The 26,402-nt window shown below is 38.6% G+C and overlaps 1 protein-coding gene across 3 annotated transcripts in view; it reads right to left on the bottom strand.

The window, feature by feature from the left end:
- INO80D (INO80 complex subunit D) overlaps positions 1–26,402 on the bottom strand; it is a 70,582-nt gene that overhangs the window by 28,934 nt on the left and 15,246 nt on the right. For 2 of the 3 annotated variants that reach the window (XM_087435684.1, XM_087435685.1), the window contains exons 2-5: positions 25,043–25,126; positions 24,691–24,937; positions 19,587–20,281; positions 12,496–12,604 (exon numbers count right to left, since the gene is read on the bottom strand). In XM_087435684.1, coding sequence (XP_087291810.1) covers positions 12,496–12,604; positions 19,587–20,281; positions 24,691–24,908 — 1,022 coding nt within the window. In that variant the 5' untranslated portion in view covers positions 24,909–24,937; positions 25,043–25,126. The remainder of the gene's footprint in view (positions 1–12,495; positions 12,605–19,586; positions 20,282–24,690; positions 24,938–25,042; positions 25,127–26,402) is intronic. The other variant, XM_087435686.1, reaches the window with a different exon arrangement.

Raw genomic sequence — 26,402 nt, forward strand, 5'->3', positions numbered from 1 at the left:
ATTCAAATATCTCACGTCAAATTAGAAAAATCCAGGAGCTTTTTAAAATTTCAGATTCCCAAGACCTACCCTAGATCTACTGAACTAGAATTTCCATGGGATGGGCCCAGGAATCTTTATTTTGAATTATTCCTGAAGTCCCACAGAAAGCCCGCGTTCAGAGGTCCAGGGGAGCCAGCATGCTACAAACATCTTTAGCGGGAGGTAGAGACAATTCGCAACACAAGAAAGTGCTGTGAAAGTTCCCCAGAAAGACTGCTGGATGAAAGGCTCTGCAGAGGAGATGACAAGAGGATGAACTCTGAAGCAAGGGTCAGATCTAAAGATGAGAAAGAAAGGGCAGCTCACGAGGATAAAGCCACGGAAGCCAAGATGCAAGACGGCAGGGCAGGGAAGAGCGAGCGCCCAGCAGCTCAGTCTGGCTGAGGGGAGGGGCGTGTAGCGGAGTGATGTGGAGTAAGGTAAACCTACTAAACCTACAAGCCACATTAAAGAGTTCAACCTTTATTCCACAGGCAACGAAGAACCCTGTAGATTTTTTAAAAAATAGATAACAATAATGAGCTGTACACAGAAAGATTACACTGTCAGCAGATATATGGAGGAAGAGACAGAAGGGAACGGTGAGGAAATTATCATACAACTCCAGGTAAGAGATAACAAGGACCACACAGGTGGCAGCAGCAAGACTAGAGAAGATGAGAGGTAATCTGCATGTTTAAAAGACAGACTTGGTCAACGGAGCAAGGAAGATGGAAGGGACTGTAATCACTCAGCAGTTTCCATCGGCAAAGACCAGGGAAGAGGAGCACGAGCAGATCTAGGGCAGGAAACACATTCCATTTCAGACCTGGGGAATTTAAAGTACAGAGGAGGGGCTGGCCCTGTGGCTTAGCGGTTAAGTGCGCGTGCTCCGCTACTGGCGGCCTGGGTTCGGATCCTGGGTGCACACCGACGCACCGCTTCTCCGGCCATGCTGAGGCGGCATCCCACATACAGCAACTAGAAGGATGTGCAACTATGACATACAACTATCTAATGGGGCTTTGGGGAAAAAAAAGGAGGAGGATTGGCAATAGATGTTAGCTCAGAGCCGGTCTTCCTCAGCAAAAAGAGGAGGATTAGCATGGATGTTAGCTCAGGGCTGATCTTCCTCACAAAAAAAGAAAAAAAGAAAGAGGCACATATATTGAGCAAAATAATGAGTTTGATTTTAGAAATGCTGAATTTAGGGTATTTACAGAACATTTGATGAGAAATATCCAATAGGCAGTTCAAACTCAAAAAGAAAGGCCAACATGAGAAAAAGATTTGGGAGTTATTCACATAGAGATAAGAGTTGAAACAAAAAAGAATGAAAGACTTATGGCAATATGGCAACTCAGATGCTCGAAGGGACCTAAAGCAACTTCACTCTAGATATGATATACTTGGGGACACACTGTTGGTCTCAAAGAAAGTAGAGGAAATCTCTTCCCCACACTGCTTGGTCAACAAACAAACATTTTTTAAAAAAATCAGAACTGAGGCTACCACTGGAAACAGGAAACAAAAGAGGGAAATGGCTGCTCTCGGGGCCCATGGAGACAGAAGCACCAAGAGTGGGTATAAATCCTCATCCCAACAAGATGAAGGAGCTCAATCTAAGATTCTAGGACCAGTCCAGAACCTACAAAACCAAAATTACCACGCAACCGAGGAGGTGAGCCACTTTGCATGACAATAAGAAAAAAAAAATAATAATAATAAGCGACAGATACAGACTTATAAAGACTCCAAAGGCTAGAATTATGAGATACAGAGTATGAAATAGTTGCCTGTGAAATGTTTAAAGGATGGATTTACAAAGATAAGAAAGCGTTAAAGACAATCAGAAATGATCAGGTAGATCCGAAAAGGAAATAAACGAAACATCTATATATAAAAAAATTATTTTAAACCAAAATTCCATGGATATTTTACCCAAAAGAAAGGAAACAAGGCAATTATGTCCATGCTTACTATTTTTTTTTAAAGGGAATTCTTATTTTATTATATTTTTCCCCCCAAAGCCCCAGTAGATAGTTGTATGTCATAGTTGCACATTCTTCTAGTTGCTGTATGTGGGACGCGGGCCTCAGCATGGCTGGAGAAGCGGTGCATCGGTGCACGCCCAGGATCTGAACCTGGGCCGCCAGCAGTGGAGCGCGAGCACTTAACCACTAAGCCACGGGGCTGGCCCCATGCTTACTATTTCCATTCAATATTTTACTGAAGGTCTTAGCCAGTGCAGTAAGGCCAGAAAAAGCAACCAAAGGCATAAAGATTAGAAGGGAGGAAGTAAAACTCATAGATGACATAAGTATTTGCAAAGAAAATCCCAAAGAATTTACCAAAAATATCTAGAACTAATAAATTTATCAAAATTGCAGTATACATTAACGACTGCAAGTCAATCTAACAATAAACTTTATTTCTACATAAGCAGCAAACAAATGAAAACTAAAATTACAAGAAAAATTCAGTTTACAACAGCATCAAAAACAAAATAGTTCAGAATAAATTTAATAAAAGATGTGCAAGACCTTCATACCAAAAATTAAACACTACTGAGAAAATTTTAAAAGACCTAAACTAGAGCAGTATCCTATATTCACGGATTGGAAGACTCACTATTGTTAAAACATCAATTCTCTACAAATTAATTCATAATAAACAACAAAATCACAACAGCCTGGTTTGTAGAAAATGAAAATTTGATTCTAAGATTTTTGCGGAAATGTGAAGTACCTAGAATAGTCAAAATAATCATGAAAAAGCTAAGCTGTAGGATTCAAACCATTGAATTTCTAGACTTACTATAAAACTACAATAACAATAAACTAAAAGTTAAAAAATTAATTAATGTAACAGAATAGAGAGTTCAGAAATAGGTTTGATTTATATGGTTGATTAATTCATGCAAATATGTCAGGGCATCTGAATGAGAAGTGAAAGATATTTTCAACAAATAGGATGGGAATAACTAGACATCCATACATATAAAAGAATGAGCCTTAACCACGACTACACCACACAAAAAAATTATTTGAGATGGGTCTAAATGTCACGGCCAAAGTTAAACCTACAAAGTTTCTAAAGACAAAAGAGGAGAGAACATTAGAAATCAGTAACTGAATGAAATTGGAGAAATTCATAAATGTGTGTAAATTAAACAATACATTCCTAAATAATCAATGGGCCAAAAAAAAAAAACCACAACAGAAATTAGAAAATATTTTGAGATAAGTGAAAATGAAATGCAGATACCTAACTTACTGATGAACGTAAAGGGAAAACTCGGCGTTTTCCTTCCCGAGTAGGGAAAACCCAGTTCTTCCTCCTGTGATTCCCTTTACTCTCACACAGAACACTTCACTTCTGGTCACCAAACGTGTGGGGGGTTTCCCCGCACCAAACAATCACCTGCCACATCAGATGGGCATCCTATGACCTAACTCAATTCTAACACTCTCTACCTGGAGATAGCATCAGATCCCACAGGTTAAGGGCTCAGTCCCAGAAGACTGCTCCCACCTTACTTCAGATGCCAAACGTGAGCATTAAGTCCCAGGTTACCCAAAACTTCTGTCCGATTTAGCTACAAATTGAGGTTCCCACCACTCCCTCATCAGGTTTGACTGATTTGCTAGAATGGCTCACCGGACTGAGGAAAACATTTATGTTTACCAGTTTATTAAAGGATACGATAAAGGATCCGGATGAACACTGAGACGGAAGATATGCGTATGGCGAGGCAGGTGGGAAGGGGCACGCAGCTTCCGTGCCCTCTCTGGGCACACCACTCTCCCAGCACCTCCACAAATTCACCACCCAGAAGCTCTCTGAGCCTCACACTATTGGGTTTATGGAAGCTTCTTCATGTGGGCATAATCAATCATTAACTCCATTCCCAGTCCCTCTCCCCTCTCTGGAGGATGGGGCTGGACTGAAAATTACAAGCTTCTAATCACAACTTGGTCTCTCTGGTGACCAGCCCCCATCCAGGAGCCCACCCAAAGTCACCTCATTGGAACAAGAGATGTTCCTGGTGCTCTTATCACTTAGGAATTCACAAGGGTTTCAGGAGCTCTGTGCCAGGAACCAGGGGCAGAGACCAATATATATTTTCCATTATCTCACAATGAAGCTTAGAAGAGAAATTTATAGTGGTAATCACTTGTTTTTAAGAAAGAAAGATGCCAAATCAATAACCTAATATTCTATCTTAAGAAACTAAAGAGAAGACTAAACCCAAAACAAGTAGAAGGAAGGAAATAATAAAGACTAGGGAAGAAATAAATCAAAAAATAGAAAAACTATAATAGATAAAAGTCAATGAAACCAGAAGTTGGTTCTTTGAAATGATCAACAAAATTGACAACCCTTTAAGTTCGACTAACAAAAAAAAGAGAAGACTCAAATTACCAAAATTAGGAATGAAAGAGGGGACCTTACTACCTATCTTAAAGAAATAAAAAGGATTATAAGGGACTATTATAAAAGTTGTACACCAAGAGATTAGATAACAAAGATGAAATGGACAAGTTCCTGGATAGACACAAGCTTCTGAACCTCACTCAAGAAAGGGAAAAATCTGAATAAACCTATAACAAGTAAAGAGACTGAATCAGTAATCAAAAACTTCCTACAAAGAAAAGCTCCACAACCAGATGGCTTCACTGGTGAATTCTACCAAATGTTTAAAGAAGAATTACCAACAATCCTTCAAAAATCTTCCAAAAAATGAAGAGAACACTTCTCAACAACTCATTCTATCAGGCTAGTATAACCCCAATACCCAAATCAGACAGACAGCACAAGGAAAGAAAAGTGCAGACCAATAACCCTTATGAATACAGATAGAAACTTCTCAGCAAAATACAAACGAAATCCAGGAGCAGATAAAGAAAGATTATATCCCACGACCAATGGCATCTATCCTAGAAACGCAAGCTGGATTCAACATACGAAAATCAATCAATGTGACAGACCACATTAATAGAATAAAGACAAAACCACACCACCACCTTGAGAGACATATGCTACCACATGGACGAATCTTGAAGACATTATACTAAGTGAAATAAGCCAGACAGAAAAGGATAATTATTGTATAATTCCACTTATATGAGGTACCCCTGTGTTGGTGCCAGCAAGCAGATTCCGACTCCCAGTGACCCTGTGTACAGCAGAGTGGAACCCTGTCCAGTCTTTTTGCACCATCCTCTCACCTTCCAGCACTCTATCAGACAATGCTCCCTGCTACTCATAGGGTTTTCATGGCCAGTTTGTTCAGAAGTGGGTGGCCAGGTCCTCCCTCCTAGTCTGTGTTAGTCTGGAAGCTCCACTGAAACCTGCCCACCATGGTCACTCTGCTGCTACTTGAAGCACTGGCAGCACAACTTTCAGCATCACAGCAACACACAGCCACCACAGCATGAAAACCGACAGACGGTGGTGTGGTTCCCTGACTGAATGAACCTGGGCTGCAGCAGTGAGAGCACTAGATGTTAACCACTAGACCACCAGGGCTGGCTAGGAGTTACCTAAAGTAGTTAAATTCATAGGGACAGTAAGTAAATGGTAGTTGCCAGGGGCTGGGGAGAGTGAGAAATGGGGAGCTATTCTTTAACGGGCACATAGCTTCAGTTTAAGTGAAAAAGTTTTGGAGATGGATAGAGGTGGTAGTTGTACAACAATGTGAATGTACTTAACGCCACTGAACTGTACACTTAAAAATGATTAAAATGGTCAATTTTACGTTATATGTATTTTACCACTTAAAAAAAAAAGTCTCGGACTGGTAGTGTTTCTAAGTGCCTTACAGAAGCAAATACAAATCCTCTCTGGGGGAATCCACTTTCATCCCAGGGTTAAAAAAAAATTCTCATGGATAATTTTTCTTAAAACTTCAACATATAAAAAATTTTTTTAAATATCCACAAAACACAAAAGGAAACAAGGCACCCAGAGTAAGGGCTGGCAGAAACAAGAAACAGCTGACTTCAGATATTGGAACCATCAGACATAGAAAATAAAATGAGTATTTGTAAGATGTTTCAAGAAATAAGAGAGGCTTAAGAATATGAATCAACAGCAAGTTGATTTGAACAAGAACTAAAGAGAAGTTATGAAAATTATAATAAGTAAAATTTAAAATTCAATGTACAGATCTAACAGGAGATTAGACATAGATGTAAGAAATTATTCAGAATACAGTACCAAGAGGCAAGGAAAAAAAAATGAAAGAAATGGATGACAGAGTGAAAAGGTGTACCATGTGTCTAACTGGATTTTCAGAAGAAGAGAGAGACAATGGGGTAAAGACAGTATTTCATGAGATAACAGCTGAGAATCTTCTAGAACCAGAGAAAGATACAAGTCTACAGATTCAAGGAGCTCAACAAATCTAAAAGAGGATAAATAAAAAGAAATCCACATCCAACCACTGAAGTTAGAAATAAACAACAACAGAAAAAACACAAAATAGAAGATAAAATAAGGACAGAAGCAGAAATCAATGAAACAGAAAACTATATACTGGAGAAGGACGAAGAAAAATCAAAAGCTGGTTCTCTGAAAACACCAATAAAATAGCAAACCTCTGGAAAGACTGATCAAGCCAATAAGAAAAAGACAAAAGTAATAATAGAGAAAATATGCAATGAAAAATTTCAGGCCAAAACATTTTAAATCTTAATCAAAAAAACCAAATTCTTCTAAACTATTACTTACAAAAATGACTCAAGAAGAAACAGAAAACCTGAAGAGTCCTATATCCACTAACTAAAACTGAATCACTTATTAAACACACACAGAAAACTCCTCGCCCAAATAGTCTCACCATGAGCTCTACCAATATTCAAAGGAAAAATAATCCCAATCACACACAAAACATTCCAGGTGTCAGAAAAAGAGGGAATATTCTCCTCATTTAATAAGGCTAGCATAAACTTGACACCAAAACTTAATAACAATATGACAAAAGGAAAATTATAGGAAAATATTATTAATGACCACAGAGGCAAAAATATAAGCAAATTGAATCTAGCATTGTATAAAAAAAAGAGAAAGATCCAGTCTGGGTTAATTAATGTAGAAACATGCAACAAATACTCTTCAATCCTATCTCACTAGACATCTCTTATGCAAAGAATCCATTTATTTTTCTTTTCCTTCCATCTTGAAACCTTCTACTCCCCTGCTTTCTCCCATCACATTCTCCTCATTTTTATTCTTTCCTCTTTCTCCTCTCAGTTGTCATTTCATTTATGGGAATTCTCATTCATTTTCATAACTTCAACATTAGCTTATACACTAAAGACACAAATTTGTTCTCCAGCTCACACCTCACAATCAAATTTCAGACCCAAGATATTCATTTGGCATGACCACCCACATCTAACTAACCAAGGAATACTAGAATTAGCAGGACAGAGTACTGGGGAAGAGAGAGGTGCGCAGAGAAAAGGGCTCTGAAGGTCGGGGGAGGGCTCCTCTCAAGTCTTCACCTGAGCACCAGACAGAGCAGGTGGGGGTGAAACTAGCTAAGGCGGGGAAAAAACCACCTGAAAAGATGGGCCAAACAGGCTCCCACAGCTCACACGGGGCCAGGGCTCGTTTGTGCTCTTGCCACCCAGAGTGGAAAGCCCCGGAACATGCGGGGCTCTGGGTAGACCACTCAGAAGTGCCCTGCCTCAGCAATCAGGTAAAACCAGCCCTCAGCTAAAGGCTGCTGTGGTCCCAGTTAACACAGTTAGAAAGCAAGCCTCAAAAGCTGTTTCTAAGTAACATAACTACATCCCCAAAAAGAGCTCAAGAATATTTAAAGGAAGACAAAAAAATCCAGAATCAAACAGGCAAAATTAACAATGTCTGGCATCTAATAAAAAATCATCAGGCATTCAAAGAAACAGGAAAAGAGGACACATGAGAAAGAGAAAAATCAATCAACAGAAACAAGCCCAGAAAGGACACCGCTGATAGAATTAGTAAACCAGGCACCAAAAAACTAGTTATTCTAACTATATTCCATATCTTCAAGAAGGCAGAGTGCATCACGATCACATGAAGGAGAGACATGGAAGGCATTAAGAAGACCCTAAACAAACTTCTAGAGATGAAAAACACAACATCTAATATGAAAAATACACTGGATGGGATTAATGGCTGATTAGGTACCACAAAAGAAAAGATTAATGAACCTGAAGACAGCAAGAGAAACTTTCCAAAATGAAACTGAGAGGGAAAATCTAGACTAAAAGAAAATGAACAGAACATCTGTAAACCATGGGATAATTTCAAGCAACCTAAGCGTAACTAGAATCTCTCAAATAGAAGGGGGAAGAAAAATAACTGAAGAAAACTTGGCCAAAATTGTTCCCAATGTGGTGAAAACTATAAACCCACAGATCCAAAAAGGTCAATGAACCCCAAGCACAGGAAACATAAAGAAAACTAACAACATCAAACTGTTTAAAACTATTGACAAAGAGAAAAACCTTGAAACTCAGAGAAGAAAAAAAGGATACATAATGTTCATTGCACCAAAGATGTGAATGACAATAGACGTGAACACAGCTAACTTCTCACTGGAAATAACGCAAGACATGTGAACAACATCTTTAAATGGTGAAACAAAAATTGCCAACCTAGAATTTTAGGCCAGCAAAAATATCTTTCAAAAATGAAGGCCTAGTCAACTATATGTCAATAAAAAATAAATTTAAAAAAAATGAAGGCCAAATAAAGACTTTTTCAGATATATAAAAGCTGGAAGAATTTATCACCAGAAGACCTGCAGTACAAGAAATGTTAAAGAAAACCATTCAAACAGAAGAAAATGACATCACATGGAAATCTGGAACTACTCAAAGAATAAAGAGCTCTAGAAATTGTCAATATGTGGATAAATACAAAAGACATTTTTTCTTATTTTTAAAATCCCCTTAAAAGATAACTGACTGCTTAAAAACAACAAGGTATTGGGGGGTGACAACATATCTAGAAGTAAAATGTATGACAACAACAGCACAAAGTAGGGGAAAGGAGAGTTGGAAGTGTACTGTCACATGGTTCTTCTTCAGAAAATGGTGCAATAATTCCAGAAGGTAGACTGAGGCAAGTAAGGATGTGTACTGTAAACCCTAAAGCAACCACCATAAAAATAAAGCAAAGCAGTACAGCTAATAAGCCAAGAAAGGAGATAAAATGGAATCATAAAAAAAACAGGCAAAAAGAACAAAGAACAGATGGGACAAACAGAAAATGAACAAAAGATGTTGAATTTAAACCCAATAATATCAATAATCACATTAAATTTAAGTGGTCTAAATACTCCAAATAAAAAGCAGAGATTGTCAAAGTAGATAAAATGCTGCCAACAAGAAACACACTTTAAATAGGTTAAAATTAAAAGGACTGAGAAAAGACACCAAGTTAACAGTAATCAAAAGAAAGCTGGAGTGGCTATATTAATATCACATAAAGTAAATCTCAGAGGGGCCGGCCTGGTGGTGTAGCAGTTGAGTTCGCATGCCCTGCTTCGGTGGCCCAGGGTTCGTAGGTTTGGATCTTGGGCGTAGACCTACACATTGCTCATCAGGCCATGCTGAGGCAGCATCCCACATACAAAATAGAGGAAGACTGGCACGGATGTTAGCTCAGGGATCATCTTCCTCAAGCAAAAAGAGGAAGATTGGCAATAGATGTTAGCTCAAGGCCAATCCTCCTCACCAAAAAATACAACTGTAGATCTCAGAGCAAACACTATAACTGGTATAAAGAGGGTCAATTTATAATGATAAAAGGACCACTTCATCAAGAGAACAGAACAAGGGCCAGCCCTGTGACGTAACAGTTAAGTGTGCACACTCTGCTGCTGGCGGCCCGGGTTCAGATCCCGGGCGCGCACCAACACACCACTTGTCAGGCCGTGCTGTGGCGGCATCCCATATAAAGTGGAGGAAAACAGGCATGGATGTTAGCTCAGGGCCAGTCTTCCTCAGCAAAAAGAGGAGGATTGGCATGGATGTTAGCTCAGGGCTGATCTTCCTCGCACACACACACACACACACACACACACACACACACACACAAAGAGAACAGAACAATCTTAAATGTTTAGGCATCTAACAACAGAACTACAAGATGAGTGAAGTAAAAAGTGAAACAACTCATGCAATTCAACAGCAAAAAAACAATCTGATTTAAAAATGGGTAGATCTTTGCAAAGAGACATACAGATGGCCAACAGACACATGAAAAGATGCTTAACATCATTAATCACTAGGGAAAGGCAAATCAAAACAACAATGAGATGTCACCTCACACCTGTCAGATAGGCCGTCATCAAAAAGACAAGAAATAACAAGTGTTGGCGAAGATGTGGAGAACAGAGCACTCTTGTGCACTGCTGGTGGGAATGTAAACTGGTGCAACCACTATGGAAAACAGTATAGAGGTCCCTCAAAAAATTAAAAATAGAACTGCCACATGAGCCAGCAATTCCACTTCTGGGTATTCATCTGAAGAAAACGAAAACACTAGCTCAAAAAGATGTCTGCACCCCCACGTCATCACAGCATTTTGCTTGTAAATTGCTTGTAAAAAGGAGAAAAATATACTGAAGGAAAAAGAGCCAGGAAAGCAGAGTATCAAGGTAAGTCAAAGAGGGAGCAAGAGCACGAGTGGCCAAGAAAGCAGAATGCTACAGAGATAAAGGAAAAGGAGGACGTCACACATCTAAATCAACAAAAGAAATATTCTCAACACTCTGCAAGAACAGAAGGCAGAAGTGAAATATACACTGCTCCTAATCAAGAGCAAATACTCCCAATACCAACATACAGGTCACCTTGAGAATTAAAATAGGCATCGTAACTACCATTTATCAATCATCTCCCATACACCAGGTATCGTGCTGAGCATTTACTTACGTTATCTCATTTACAGCAACTTGTAAAGTTAATCCAAAGTATCCCAAGTTAAGCTAAGGTGATGCGAACATCAACCTTAGGAAGCATGACTGATAGTATCCGTGACTAAGACAGCTTAAGCTCCCATGATTTCCCTCATAAGTGGAAGATAAAGCAACACACTGACAGAACAGTCTGGTGGTTACCAGGGGCAAGCAGGGTGGGGGTGGGCACAAGGGGTGGAGGGAGGCATCTATATGGTGACTGACAAACAGTATGTACAACAAACACTCACAATAAAGAAAAAAAAGGGAGGAAAAAAAAGAAAGCTTAAGCCAAATTGTACTTCCATCTGAAAGAAAGAATACGCTAACGGTAAGGAAACAGTGACGAATGACATGAAATGGAACCTCAGAGAGAGAAAAAAAGTATAGCATTCTCCAATACTATCTAGGAGACAAGGGAGGCAGGGACGACTGTATGCGAGATAAATCCCAAAAGTGGAAATGGACACATCAGGCTACTACAGTTTAATGACACTGGCCACTGATAAACTCAACTGCTCTCCTTGCTCTACTGCCACACCCAAATAAGCTTGTGATCGTAATTTGCTTCCTGCGCAGTTTTGCTTAGTGAGCATTTGTACTGCTTAATGATTACATTTCTCACTATAAACTGGTGTTTTAGTTTATACATTAGTCTCTAATGAATCAGTTCCCTAGGCCTAATCACCTCTGGGTGTACTAACAAATCACATTTTTAAACCCATAAATTCAAAACCCAGACCCTAGAATGTATGTGCATACAATGATACTGTGAAATTCTAGGAGTTGGCCTGGGGCAGAAAGCTCTCTCCCCTCTATCTTGCTGAACATCTATTCAAACCACAATACTTTTTAAAAAAATAATTAGCTGAGTCTGAGTCATCCTTTGGTTCCACAGACAAGGATCTATCTCTGTACTGTCACACTGCACCAAGTGAACCCCCAGGACGCTAGGGCAGTCCCTTGAAAGAGGACTAGCTTGCTCACTATCACTGAAGGGGCTATGCATTAATCCACAGCTTCCTGATAAAACAGATACCAAGAACCTCTAATGAGATTATCTTGAAAAACATTTTAGCACATTAGAAATATTCAAGAATGCATCAATCTTGCGAAAGACAGAGACATTGCTGGGATAGGGCCAAAGAAGATACGGAGAAGTCCGACAGTGGGACCACAGGCAAGTTCCTTAACCTGTCCAGGCCCTAGTTTCCTCTTCTGTAAAATGAGGACACGGATCAGATCATCTCTAAGGTCCCTTTCGATTCTAAATTGAATTACAACTGGTTCCTTCAACGATACGTAGGAAAGATATAGAAACAAATTTACCAGCAAAACTTAAGAGTCGCTTTCCTCAAACCACATAGTACGTTTCTTCCCAGGTGGAATCTATTTTACCTCCATTACAATAAAACTAAACCCAATGAAATAAAAAAAAAAATTAGCATATATAGGGGAAAAAATCAGTCAACAACAGTGGTAATTTAAGAATGAAAACAAAAAGGAAGGCTTACGTGTGTCTTTCACATCCGAGGGTTTCTCGGATGGACCAGGCAACCTGGTACGGTGAGGCCTGCTCTGAGTCCTCCAGCTCCTCTCCGCTCTCTTCAGACCAGTCCAACCCTGGGACAGATGCAAGGATATTGCAAGTTAGAAAAAAATTTACTTTTATTAAATTTGGATAAAAAGCTATCCAAAATACATAACCCCAACACCGATAGCAAGTACTGTCATAGTGTGAATAAATGCCTCCTGATGCATTTCATCCCTGTTCTGACAAAGATATTAATAATGAACGCATGACATACACTCAGGTTTAAAATAATGACATTCTAACAAAAAGGCTATATTCCAAGCATGAACTTCTTTCATCAGACACTTCACAAATGGAGTAGAAACAACACAAGCAAAGAGACAGAGTTCAAGTCAAAAAAAAGGTAGAATTTCTTAAGTATCAAAACATCATACACTAAAATAATGTCAGAAAAATATAAAACATGTTCAAGATGGTGAGAAAAGAAGCCTAAAGTATGTTCAGGCAAGAAAAAAATCAAAAGGTGCCGGTGGAGTCACTCTATACTTCAGGAAAGAAGGGCCCTAGAATAAACTGTCAGAGGTGGACACACTCCATCCCCTTCCTCAACACCTCTGGAGGAAAGGACCCTACCCACTGAGCAGGCCATGCCTTGGCACTCGCCCACTGCAGAAAGAGGGAAGGGCAGGATGGCAAAGTTCTATTTCTGATGTGGCTTGGGGTTTCTTTTAATTCTTTTAAGCAACAGCTGCCACATTTTGTCTTCCATTTTGAAAAACAAGTTTAGAGGGAAAAGGAGAGAAATATAGTATGCACAATGCTTAACTTATTTTGTTAAATGCTATTACTTTTAATGATAATTGTTAGCTTCCAACATAAAGGTTTTACCTTTTTAAAAAGTTTTATATTTCGAAGAGGTCTTGATAAGTAGACCCTTACCTTACACCATACACAAAAATTAACTCCAAATGGATTAAAGACTTGAATGGATTAAAGACTGAAACTATGAAACTTCTAGAAGAAAACACAGGCAGTACGCTCTTCGACATCAGTCTTAGCAACATATTTTCAAGCACCATGTCTGACCGGGCAAGAGAAACAACAGAAAAAATAAACAAACGGGACTACATCAAACTAAAAAGCTTCTGCACAGCAAAGGAAACCATCAACAAAATGAAAAGACAACCTAACAATTGGGAGAAGATATTTGCAAACCATACATCTGATAAGGGCTTAATCTCCAAAATATATAAAGAACTCATGCATCTCAACAACAAAAAAACTACCAACCCAATTAAAAAATGGGCAAAAGACCTGAACAGACATTTCTCCAAAGAAGATATACAGATGGCCAACAGACACATGAAAAGATGTTCAAAATCATTAACTATCAGTGAAATGCAAATCAAAACTACAGTGAGATATCACCTCACGCCCGTCAGAATGGCTATAATTAACAAGACAGGAAACAACATGTGTTGGAGAGGATGTGGAGAGAAGGGAACTCTCATACACTGCTGGTGGGAGTGCAAACTGGTGCAGCCACTATGGAAAACAGTATGGAGATTCCTCAAAAAATCAAGGATAGAACTACCATATGATCCAGCTATTCCACTGTTGGGTATTTATCCAAAGAACTTGAAAACACCAATGCATAAAGATACATACACCCCTGTGTTCACTGCAGCGTTATTCACAATAGCCAAGACTTGGAAGCAACCTAAGTGCCCATCAAGGGACGAATAGATAAAGAAGATGTGGTATATATACACAATGGAATACTACTCAGCCATAAGAAACGATGAAGTCCAGCCATTTGTGACAACATGGATGGACATTGAGGGTATTATGCAAAGTGAAATAAGTCAGAGGGAGAAGGTCAAATACAATATGATTTCCTTCATTAAGTAGTAGATAATAACAACAATAAACAAACACATAGAGACAGAGATTGGATTGGTGGTTACCAGAGGGGAAGGGGGGAGGGAGGAGGGCGAAAGGGATAATTCGGCACATGTGTGTGGTGATGGGTTGTAATTAGTATTTGGGTGGTGAACATGATGTAATCTATGGAGAAATAGAAGTATAATGATGTACACCTGAAATTTATACAATGTTATAAACCAATGTTACTGCAATAAACAAAAAATTAAAAAAAAAAAAAAAACAACTAATGTTGCACAGCCTAAAATATAACAGTGTGTGGGACTACATCACTTTAATATACTCATACCACTATGAAACTTGAATGAGATACCTTGATAACTAGTATTCTCTGTCTTCCTTCTTGAGACCCTCAAAAATCAAAAGACCACCACTCAGTTATGTTAAAAAGGACCTCACTGATTTCTTCCATAATTTAAATGAGTTTACATGTGCCAAATAGGGAAATTAAGAAAAGGTTAACTGAAATGCAAATTACAAATGCTTAAAATTAAAGAACACATTGCCACTGGCATAGAGAAACCTCAAAAGTAGTTCCAAGATGACTATCTAAAAGGTCAGGTCACCTTAAAAAGAATTTACTTTCTTTCAACTAAACTAATCAGTAATTTGTTTAAAAAAAAAAGTAAAAACAAGCTTCAGGATGTTGAAAGGTGAGGTCTTTCAAACACTAAGTGTCACTTAAGACACCTTTAAAAATTAGAATATAAGTTACCTTTTATTGTTTCTGTAGAAGTAATAATAATTTCTACTAAGACATCTATCCTTTCTCTGAAAAAGTCAAGATCAAAGTCACAAGAACTAAGATGGAAGTGTTTCTCCTGCAGTGAAATTAACTGTTCACTAAAGAAAACCTTTGATCTTGGCTTCATTATCACTAGTTTTAATGTAACTAACTGAGATAACCAGCCCAGACAGGTCTGTAAAAGCTAATTACAAGACTGCATTTTTCTTTAAGCATCTTTGTTGACATGAATGCAGACTATGCTTGGTCATAACAGTGCATTACAATTTCTGGTTTCTCCAAAATAACCTTTGTTTTGAAAACTTGGGTTCCTAATATGCTTGAATTAAAAAAAAAAATTAGAAAACAAACTTTAAGTTTTCATTCTCTTCAAATTGATAGAAAAATCAGCCCTCAACACAACATAAACTTTCATGTTTCAAAAGCTAAAAAACTGTCACATCCATAAATAAATAAAGGTATAAATAAAAATTTAGCAGATGCTATAGGTAAAGGGTAGAATAAGAGACAAACATTTCAGAAAAATATAGATCTCTGTCTCCAACTAATGCCTGGAGTTCCCAATAGATGACTGAAATGTAAATAATAAAAAAAAAGGGACTAAAAAACATAGGTAAATATATTTATATCCTCTTGGAATGAAGAGAGCCCAAACAAGGGGAAAAAAAAAAAACCATCAAAAGAAAGAAATCCTAAAAAAGGAGAATACATAAAAAATTTTAACTTCTAAATTCCAAAATCATTATAATAGATATTTAAAAGCAAATAACAAATGGTAGGGAGCAGAGCAGCAAACAAGAAATGTGTATAAAAAGCTCTTACTAATCAATAAAAAAGAGAAACTGCAATAAAAATGGATGAAAATATTGAAAAGGCAAAATAAGAAATACAAATAAAAAAGCATATGAACAAATACTCAAAACTACACTATTAATGCAAAATAGCAATTCTCACTCAAGGAATGGTCCACAGAGCCCCAGGGGTTCCTGAAAGCCCCTCAGGGGGCTCCTTAGGTCAACACTACCAAAGATAATGCCAGGACATTATTCGCCTTTTCCACTGTGTTGACCTTTGCACTGCGGGTAAAACCCCGGAGGCGGGACTGCTGGGGCCTCACAGGACAAGGCGGCGGCACCAGCCCCCCCCCCCCAGCAGTCGTCATCATGTGCTTCAGGACTCGCAGTTAAACCAAAACAAAAACCAAAAACACCGTTTTAAGAATGTCCTTGATAAAGCTCCTGTCTATTTCGATAAATCTCGATTCCTGAAGACAGGTCTCCGTGAGATTCCGTGTGACTCAATGCGACGGCACAGGAAGCCCCTCTGCCCGTGCAGAGGCACGACAGGAGGAAGAGCACCCCCCCGACTCTTTTAACTGTGACCCAAACTAGCTGCTTTTTTTTCATTCAACACTCTTTATTTGCAAGAGTGACTGCCAGACAAACTATGGTTATCGAGACTTGGATATCGGCAGTAACTTTTTTCTAAAATGAACACATGAAACCATCACTTCAAGGAAAACAATGGATGGTATTTGTTGCCGATGATAAAAATTGAATTTTCAATGAAAGCTTGATTTTTTTGAAAACTTGAATTCATCACTGAGAGTACGACAACTTCCTAATGGTTAGACTTTCTTGATGAGATTGGGATTTAAGAATTTTGTATAATACAACATGTCAACTTCTGGAACATCTGTAACACTCAGTAAACCAATATTTTCCAAACGACCAACACATGACACTACAAAATCACACTGGGTGAAAGACCCATAAAGTACAAGGCAGTCAATGGAGTTTAATGTAACAGTATGCAAAATTCCTTGATGTGGTTTCAGATTCCACACTGCAACTAATCTTTAAGGAACTACCACTGGTCAAGTTTTGGTGTAGAATCAAATAAGAATAACCACACTTATTTGAAAAAAGCTATGAAAATATTCTTCCCTTTTCCAACCAGTAAGGCCATATTTTCATCTACTAACCAAAACCACATATCACGACAGACTGAATGCAGAATCAGATAGCAGAATCTAGCTGTCTCGTAGTAAATCAGACATTAAGATTCGCAAAACAATGTAAAACAATGCTGCTCTTCTCATTATATTGTTTTTGGAAACCAGTTATTTTTCATAAAAAGAACACGTTAACATGTAGTGAGTTTGTTGTTATTTTTTGAAATGAATTGGCATTTTAAAAATTTATCAGTTTTAACTTCTAATTCAGTAAGTATCAATAGATATAATTCACATACACAAAAGCTCTATGGCATCTTCAATAATTTTTAAGAGAGTAAAGGAATTCTAAGGCCAAAAATTTGAGAAAAACTGATCTAAGATATGCAAATTAAAGCAAATTTTTATCAAATTTTCAAAGGCAAAATAACGATTATAATATCTAAGTTGCAAGACTGTAAAGATGTAGAGAAATTGTCACTCTGATACACTGCTGAAAGAAGGGCGAACTGAGAAGACAATTCTGAAGGAAAATTTGGCAACACATACCAGAAGCCTTTTTAAAAAATGCAAAAGCTTGGAATCGGCAATTCTGTTTCTAGGAATCTATTTGAAGGAAAAATTAAAGATACGATGGTAATTATTTTACTTCGAGGCTATACAGCCACAACATTTTCTAATGATACAAACTGGAAACGACTTAAATTAGACAAAGAATTCAGTTGTGACGAATTATGCTGTGTATGAAAAACTACTAACTTGATAAGACATTACGAAAAATTTTAAACTAGGTTACAAAACTGTTATGTATACCAGGAACCCAATTTTATATATCTGAAAGAATATACCAAGGTATTAACAAATGGGCATTAATAAGGTTTGGGATGTTTTAATTTTTAATTTATCATTTTTGTTTATCTATATTTTTTCTTTAAGTTTTATTAGTTTTTTTAAATTACCAAAAGTCATAGACAGGGTTTAATAACAGATGAAATAATATAAAGCTATATAAGAAGAGTTACCACTCCCATCTCTCTAAAAAAACATCCTGTCCAATTCCACCTGCCCCCTCGCCCCCTGTGGTGGCCACTGTTAACAGCTTGGTAGTGCAAATCCATTCACACTTTACCCATGTTCACATCAAATAGGCAAACTTCTACCCATATGATCGGTAGATATACTGATGTCCTTCATATATTTATTTATTTTTACAAAAATGAGATAATACAATACTGCTTGATTTTTTCCTACTTGTTAATATATCATGGGCACATCCAGGCAAGAGACAGATTTTATTCATTCTTTTTAGCAGTTGCATAGTACTTCATGCAACATATATGTACCATAATTTACTCAGGGTTTGCTATCAGTTATAAAGATTGTTTGCAGATTTTTAATATTGCAAGCAATGCTGCAACAAACATCCCTGAATACATATTGTTACATTCTGATACTTTTTTTATCCATAGGCTAGAGTCCCAAAAGTGAGTTTGCTAACTATACACATACTTTTAATTAGTAGATACTGTCACAATACTCACCAGCACTGTATGAGATCCCATATCCCCATCAACATTGGATATAATTTTTGCCAATCTGATGGTAATTCATTGTTATTTGAATTTGCATTTCCCCACCTGCTATGGGGATTGAGGTTTGCATTTGTTTATTGACCATTTATATTTCTTCTTTCTCTATTCCCATCTTTTTCCCATTTTTCTACTGCTGTCATATGTCACGCAAATAATTTTTCCTGAAGCTATAATCACAGCTCACACCACATTCAAGAATAAATTGCAAATGAATTAAAGGTTTAAATAATCAAAACCAAAACAAACTATTAATAGAAAATACAGAATATCTGTGTAAACTTGGGATCAGAGAGATTTTCTTGAGCAAGACAGAAAGCTCAGAAGCCACACAGGAAAAACAGACATTTAACTACATTCAAGTCTTACCTGTATTTTTTCACTTTTAAATCATGAACAGGTATTACTTTAGGAATTTTTTTAAAAGTCGTTTTTTAAAACAACTGTCAGCAGATAGTAACAATGCTATCATTATTCCAAAGTCCTCCAGTAAGACATGTAGAGAACCTCACTAGACAACGCGAGCCTGAGGCACAGCGGCGCCGGCCCGGCAGAACCGCCACCGCCACCGCCACCGCCGCCAGCACCGCTGCCACCGCGGGGAGCTGAGCGGCCTTGTCCCTCCCCAGCTCCTCTGTCTGCACCCTGTTCTCCAGGTGTTGCCGGCCCGCAGCGCCCGGACGTGAAGGTGGTCGACCTAAACAGACTCTCGCCGCGGCCCACGCTGTGTAAGGGTTCCTCTACCCCACCACATCCGCGGCAGGGCTGAAAACAGAGCCTGTGCCGAGGGGCACACTTTGTCGCTTTACACAAGGAGGACACGGTAACAGATAACTCACCTAAATGGGGGAACAGGTCAGCGTCCAGCTGATGCTTCTGGGTGCACAGTGTCACCAGTCTCTGCAGCCGGCTCAGACAGGAGAAGGGCGGCGAGAAGGCGGCGGCCCGCATGAGCACGCGGTCCGCCCGCGGCGGGGCCGCGCCGGGGGGCGGCAGGGGCGCAGGCCCCCGCTGGGCCGCCCCCTGCAGGGTCGGGCTGGTGTGCGGAGGCTGGGGCGACCTGCAGCCCGGGCCCTGCGGGGGCGCTGGCGGCCGCACAGACGCGGACAGAGGAGGCAGCTGGGAGTGCTGCTGCGGGGGCTGCGGCTGCGGAGGCGCGGGAGGGGGGCTAAAGTGCTCTTGTCGGACTTTTAAAATCTCTGTCTCTCTCTGCCGCTGCCGGTTCTGGGCCAGCTTGCTCTGCAACTTCTTTCTCACGGTTGCCCCTTTCTTTAGGTCATCATCTTCCTCGTTGAAAGCAAACGGGTCTTCCAATTCAGTTTCCAGGTAGTGGAGAGGGACCCTTGCCCCCGGTGGAGACAGGGACATTCCATCCAGTCCATTGGGCATCTTCAAGGCCAACGTGGGCACGGTCAGGCTAAAGGCCATGGTATCCATCTGGTGCCTGACCTTGACCTCATCTAGAGGATCATTCTTTTTCTTCCTCTCTTTTTTCGGGATAAAGCCAAGTACCTGCAAGTGGCTGTTGCAGTACCTTTAAAAATACACACATACATGGGAAAATGTTCATGATACATACCAAGAAAAGCAGAATACAAAATTACATATTATAAAATGTGAATCCTAATATGTTAAAAATGCATGACTACAGTAACTCCTGGCATTCATGGATTTAATATATGCAACCTCCATTACTCTCAAGCAATCCTCCAAGTCGGTGCAATTTTGCTGAAGCAAATATGTGAACTGTACATGTCCAGAGGCTGCCAGACAGGGGCAAGTCATTCACATAGTGGGTGGCCCTGGATAACGGTCTAGCCCTTGTTTCTCACACAGCTTTGTTTTTCTCTCTTCACAGCATAAAAAGTAACTCATCAAGAGTCTATAGGATCATTTAAAATTCTCTAATGGAGGAAAAAATATATGTTCTACTGCCAATAGAGTATTTGGAGATTCACAAAGATCTATGACATAACCTTTACAGAATGTCAAGTGTCTACTATGTGTTTTACACACACCCACACAGAAAATAGAAGGGAAGGAGAAAAGTAAAATAACAAAACTAGTGAGTGTGAACTATAGACACAATGAGTTCCTCAATAGCCAGACAGAAGCACATAGATTATCTCCTCTAGTTTCTACCTGCAGTAGGTACTAAAATAATGCCCTTTATATAGATGAGGAAACTCAACTTTATAGAAATTAAATAACTTGCCCAAAATGACCCATCTGGAAAGTGACAGAGCTGAGACTTGAACTAAAAATCAAAGGTCATGAAGACTCTTCTTAGTCTTCAGCAATGAGCAGGCTACTCTTGTAATGTAAACACTATTTTTAAAATACCATGAAAGGATAGAATCCTTTACGTGCTGGGAGAGTAGAACGAATGTTGTTCCAGTAACCACACTGGAAACCTACGGAGGCTTTTAATCAGTGGAACAGTCATGTCTTCCAAACGTGTCTTCCTCACGCAGCTCCACAGTATGTTAATGAGAACACAGTAAAAAAAGTATTCCATGCTTAAATAAATTTGAAAAATGCTGGCTTAAACAGAATTAGACAACAATTTTGTTCTTTGCTTCTATACAAAAAGCATTTTGTATAATAATGTGCATTATGCTTCAAGGTGGAGATGTACCTGTCTGGCAGTGTTTCCCAAACTTATTTGAAAATGGCACCTATTTTTATTGCAGCACACCTGTGGTATCTCCACAGAACACAATTTGGCAAAAAAGGCAATAAAATAAATAATTAATGTCAATCCTCAAACTCACTGGGCTGCATCAAAAAAAATTTTTTTTTAAATAATTGTTAAAAATACAGATGCACCCGAATAATCAGGAGACATGGTTTTGTTGGTTTGTCTTAGAAATAAATCTATCAGAGGCATTCTTTAGTTTTAAATAGCGCTATTAAGAAAAAGCTTTCTGGGGGCTGGCCTGGTCGCGTAGCGGTCAAGTTTGTGTGCTCCACTTCTGCGGCCTGGGGCTCGCCCGTTCAGATCCCGGGCACGGACATACACACTGCTCATCAAACCATGTTGTGGTGGTGTGCCACATATAAAGTAGAGGAGGATGGGCATAGTGCAGGGACAATCTTCCTCAGCAAAAAGAGGAGGACTGGCAACAGTGTACCTAGCAGGTTTGAGCTGGGTCCCATGTCTACTGTAAACAGAAGAGAGTCATAAAGCTGTGGGCAACGGGGAACACAGCTGCAGGGATCACTGTACTAACCAGGAAGCTTCCCAATAAAGAGTAAAGGGTTTTGTTGTTGTCTTCAACTCCTTTTCAAGTTACAGCCCTCCCTCAACCCCACCTGCCCCTCTTGCCCCAGCCACTCCGTCAGCACCACCACAACCACCAGTCTGAACTCTCCTAAAAGGGACAGTTCCTCACAACTAGAATTAGAACAGCTTCCTTAGTTATGAACAGCACTTAAAATACGTATGCAAATATGAATTTCTAGTCTAAAAGAATAACTGTACAGGGCAGTGACTGCTAATGGGTTCTTTGGGGGGATGAAAATGTAAAATGAGACTGCGGTGACAGTTGCACAACCCTGTGAATATACTAAAAAATCTTGAACTGTACACTTCAAATGGGTGAACTGTACGGCATGTGAATTATATCTTCATGAAGCTGTTTCAGAAGAGAGTAAACATACAGGAAACAAGAAAATTTCTTGGCAAATATAAAAATAGATATAAAATTATAGCAAACAAATTTAAAATATCATTTAAAATAACCAACTTAATATAACCACTTATCTCTGAGAAACCAAGGCTAGAGTAACGAGCCTTAGCTTCGCACTGCACAAGTATATTAGAAAATGGACTTCGTTTTTCAACTATACCAGTACTTCTATCGAATGTAACACTATTCTATTTCAAAAAAGTGGAATCCCATAAGTTAGCATTTGTAACACACACCAGGTAAGTTAGAAATCAGATACTGAGAAGCATCCTCTAGGTGACCACCAACCAGATAATTTTGTCAATTAAAAGTCCTTAGGAATTTATTTTCTAAAACAATACATAAAACCATCTCAAATCCCTAAGTGTTCAAAGAGTAACTGCATTAACAATGATGAGAGCTTATAAATCTTTTCCACATTATGTTATATACTATAGTTATAACTCACTATTTATACACAGGTTTAGACATATTATTATATGAATTCAACCTGGATTTCTTGAGGCAACATAAGAATATTACCTCCTGCTAATGTTTACTTGAATCTACTTTCAAACAACCCCAGGAACAATAAAAATATTAATATCATTTGCATTCATATGGTCTTGGACCAATTTTGAAAAAAATATATACAACTTAGTACTTATTAAGCATAGCTTCTCTTGACATAGCAACACAAAAGTCCTTTCCCTTCTTATCTTGTTCGAATATAAAGGTGAAGACATGCACTTCAGGGAATTAATATTCTGGAGAAATCCAGAGCGACTCTTACTTTACTTCTCGCTGTTAGCTATCAACACTTGCTTCAGCCAAAATGAAAAAAATCCAAGGCTGACAACTGCAACTGTGATAAACTGAATTTAAGACAAATTATAGATATGTGTTTGTAATGGAGCTTGGAGTAAAAATTAATCCAAGTTTATCCATTCTTTAAGTTAAAGAAAGGCAGGGATAAGAAATTATCATTTTCAGACTGATTAAACTCACCAGACAGATATGTTTAGCCTAATACAGTGGTCCCTTTCTCACCTGAGATTAAAATTTTATTCCTTAGCTCACTAAGCAGCTGTTTCTAACTTTCAGGTATTGTCATTTGAAGCCTTAAGTGCTCATTAGAAATTCTAAGAGAGTATTCCCAAATTACCACATTATACTACACTCATTTTGATGGGATCTCGATCAACACAAATTATTTATTTCACCCTAAAAGTCTAAAAATTGCTCACCAGGACATATGAAATACATGATTCCTTTTCAAGCAATTTATGCAGGTGACATTTGCTTATGTATAGGAACAAGGATGAAGGTTGTATATATTTTTTTTAAAGACAAGTAAAAAGTTCAAATCTTTTACCTAAAGATAACAAGTATTTGAAACTTTTTGGAAAATAAGCATGCATTTCTCTGTAATATCCTACAGTGATCAACATGGTTTCTGGGGGATTAAAGAAAAAGAGATTATATGTGAAATATAGTGTGAATTTTCCTAAGAATATGAAAGATGAATAACTACTATAAGATTCCTTCTTTAAAAACACCTCCATGTGTTATTAGTTTTAATTTAGCAAAGCATAACTTCATAATTCTAGTGCTAAAGCCTACCCTTACTATGAAACTACAGCTTCTAAATTATAGTAAACACACTCTATATGGAACACTGTCTAACCAAGAGGCAAAATTATAAAACACGCCAAACCCACTTAGAAGTCTGACAGGAAGTAAATCTTCTGAATGATTCAACTAATCATTCTTTTGAGCAATTTTTTTTCAATAAGGACATACCCTTTGCTACCTTTCAAGCAGAGATTTAAAAATTCCCAAATTATCATCATTAATTACAGCACCTAAGTAGTTCCTATGATGTCTCTCATTTAGCAGACGACAAAACTAAGTACACAAGTCAGGAACTGCCTCATGAGGCTGCAAACCAAACATATCAGCACCAAGACTACAAGCAACTATTTTGAGGAAAAAAGGATTTTTTAAAAATAATCCTAGAAAGTCTATTAAATCAATAAAAAAAAAATCAGAAAACACTGAAAGATACTTTTCAAATAATTCCCCATATTTACTACTCCATTTTTTAAAAATTGCTCTCCCTTATCTGTAGAAGCATTCCAAAGTTTACTTCGATTACCCCCAGAACTCAACATTTAAATTCACCATGTCAAAAAAAAAAAAAAGACAGGAAAAAGAATAATTCCAAGCCTGCTAGTTAAATTAAAGGTTGCTTCCCATTCTTGGCTCTTACCTACGATCCTCTGATTTGGGGATGGGGTTGGTGCAGCGTTGGCTGTTATACTTGGCCACATATTCACATTGCTTGAAGGGGGCAGTCTTGTCCTCCAGAACGTGTCTGATACAGAAAGCGTAGCCGTTGAGTCGCCGCTGCTTGCACAGTTTGGGGCTATACGAGCACAAGGGCTTATTGTCAACCTCAGAGAAGTGTATATGTTTCCCTTCATACATCACGTGACTCTATTCCTTGTGAACATCAGCTAAAAGACCACCACAAAAAAAGAAACCCAAATGATCAGTCAGAGAGGATAAGGCAGATTTAAGTTGAGAATTTCACTGAGGGACTCCTGGCCCCACAGCCATACCTGATCTTAAATCTTCTGCAACGTTAAGAGAACCCCAGGATACCACAGTTTGCAATGCTGCAGAATCAAGATGAGGCAGATTATCTACAAAAATATCAAAAGGCCTAGTTAAAAAACAGAAATAAGCAGAGCTTGCTCACCTGGGAAGTAAAATACTAGGATATCACCCTTCCTAACAGGATGGATTCTTCATTGTAGTCCAACATCCCAATACTGAATTCAAATCATAAGAGGCATTATAAAATACGAAGTTACCTTTCTTCTCCAAAGTGAACTAAATAACTCTTACTCTGGTTCAGCTTGTAAACATCTCAAACCAGCAAGGCTCTTCCACTAAACAAACTGAGGGGTGGGTCTTCTGATCTCACTACTGGTGGCTGCACGCTGTCCCTCTCTCAGAGGGACACAGCAAATCGCTTTACAACGCCAATGGAAGGAACTCTACAGACCTAAAACTCCCTGCAGAAATTCTACCTTTTTTGATATGTTGGCAAAATATTTAGCAATCTGTAACAAATGTTTCTATGAAATACAAAAAAAGAGCAAATTCTTGTTTTTTAAAAAAGTCATTTTCCCTCTAATATTCCCCCACACTTATCCCATCAAAACTACAAACTTCTTGAGCCCAAAGCCTAGTCAGCCATGCGAGCATACTTCCACCACGCAGTGCAGGGCTCTGCACCACACGCTGCTCCCAATTACACTGAAGAGGGTAATAATCACAGCTTATGAGTCTCTGGAGGGTTAATAAGAAATGGAAGGAAGAAATCACTCAGTCCTCACTACTTCTCTACACACAAAAGATCCAGCAGTAGCATTTATATATGATAACACCGTATAGTCTACAATGAAACTGAATCAACTAACTCGTCAAGTCAGGATCGCAGTGGGCTGAGGTGTTCTAACCCACTTTCTTCACACTCCACAAGTCACCCAGATGACGGATGGAACAGCTTACATACCAGCTACAGAAAAACTCAAGAAATACTCTCTCCTTTACAAAACTGGTTATGAGATTCCTTACACCAGTGAACGACAAGACACAAAAATGCTTGAGGAGTCAGAAGACATGTCTGCTCATGTCCAAAATCGGACACGTACAGTGTTACCTTGAACAAACCATCTAACCTCAGTGTTCTCATCTGTAAAACATGGATAATAATAGTAGCCATGATATCATTAGTTGTTCTATGGACCAAATGATACAAAGCACGCAACATCCTAAGTGCCATGACTAGTATATGTTAAGCACTGAACAAATGGAAGCTACTATTCAAAAATGTTAATTCGTATTATTACTACATTCTACCTGCCGATGATAAAAGGAGAGAATTTGTATTACCCTCAGGAAGCATTTCAC

Source organism: Ceratotherium simum, chromosome 9 (genome assembly GCF_057802395.1).
Source record: "Ceratotherium simum simum isolate JZ-2026a chromosome 9, ASM5780239v1, whole genome shotgun sequence".
Classification (NCBI taxonomy): domain Eukaryota; kingdom Metazoa; phylum Chordata; class Mammalia; order Perissodactyla; family Rhinocerotidae; genus Ceratotherium; species Ceratotherium simum.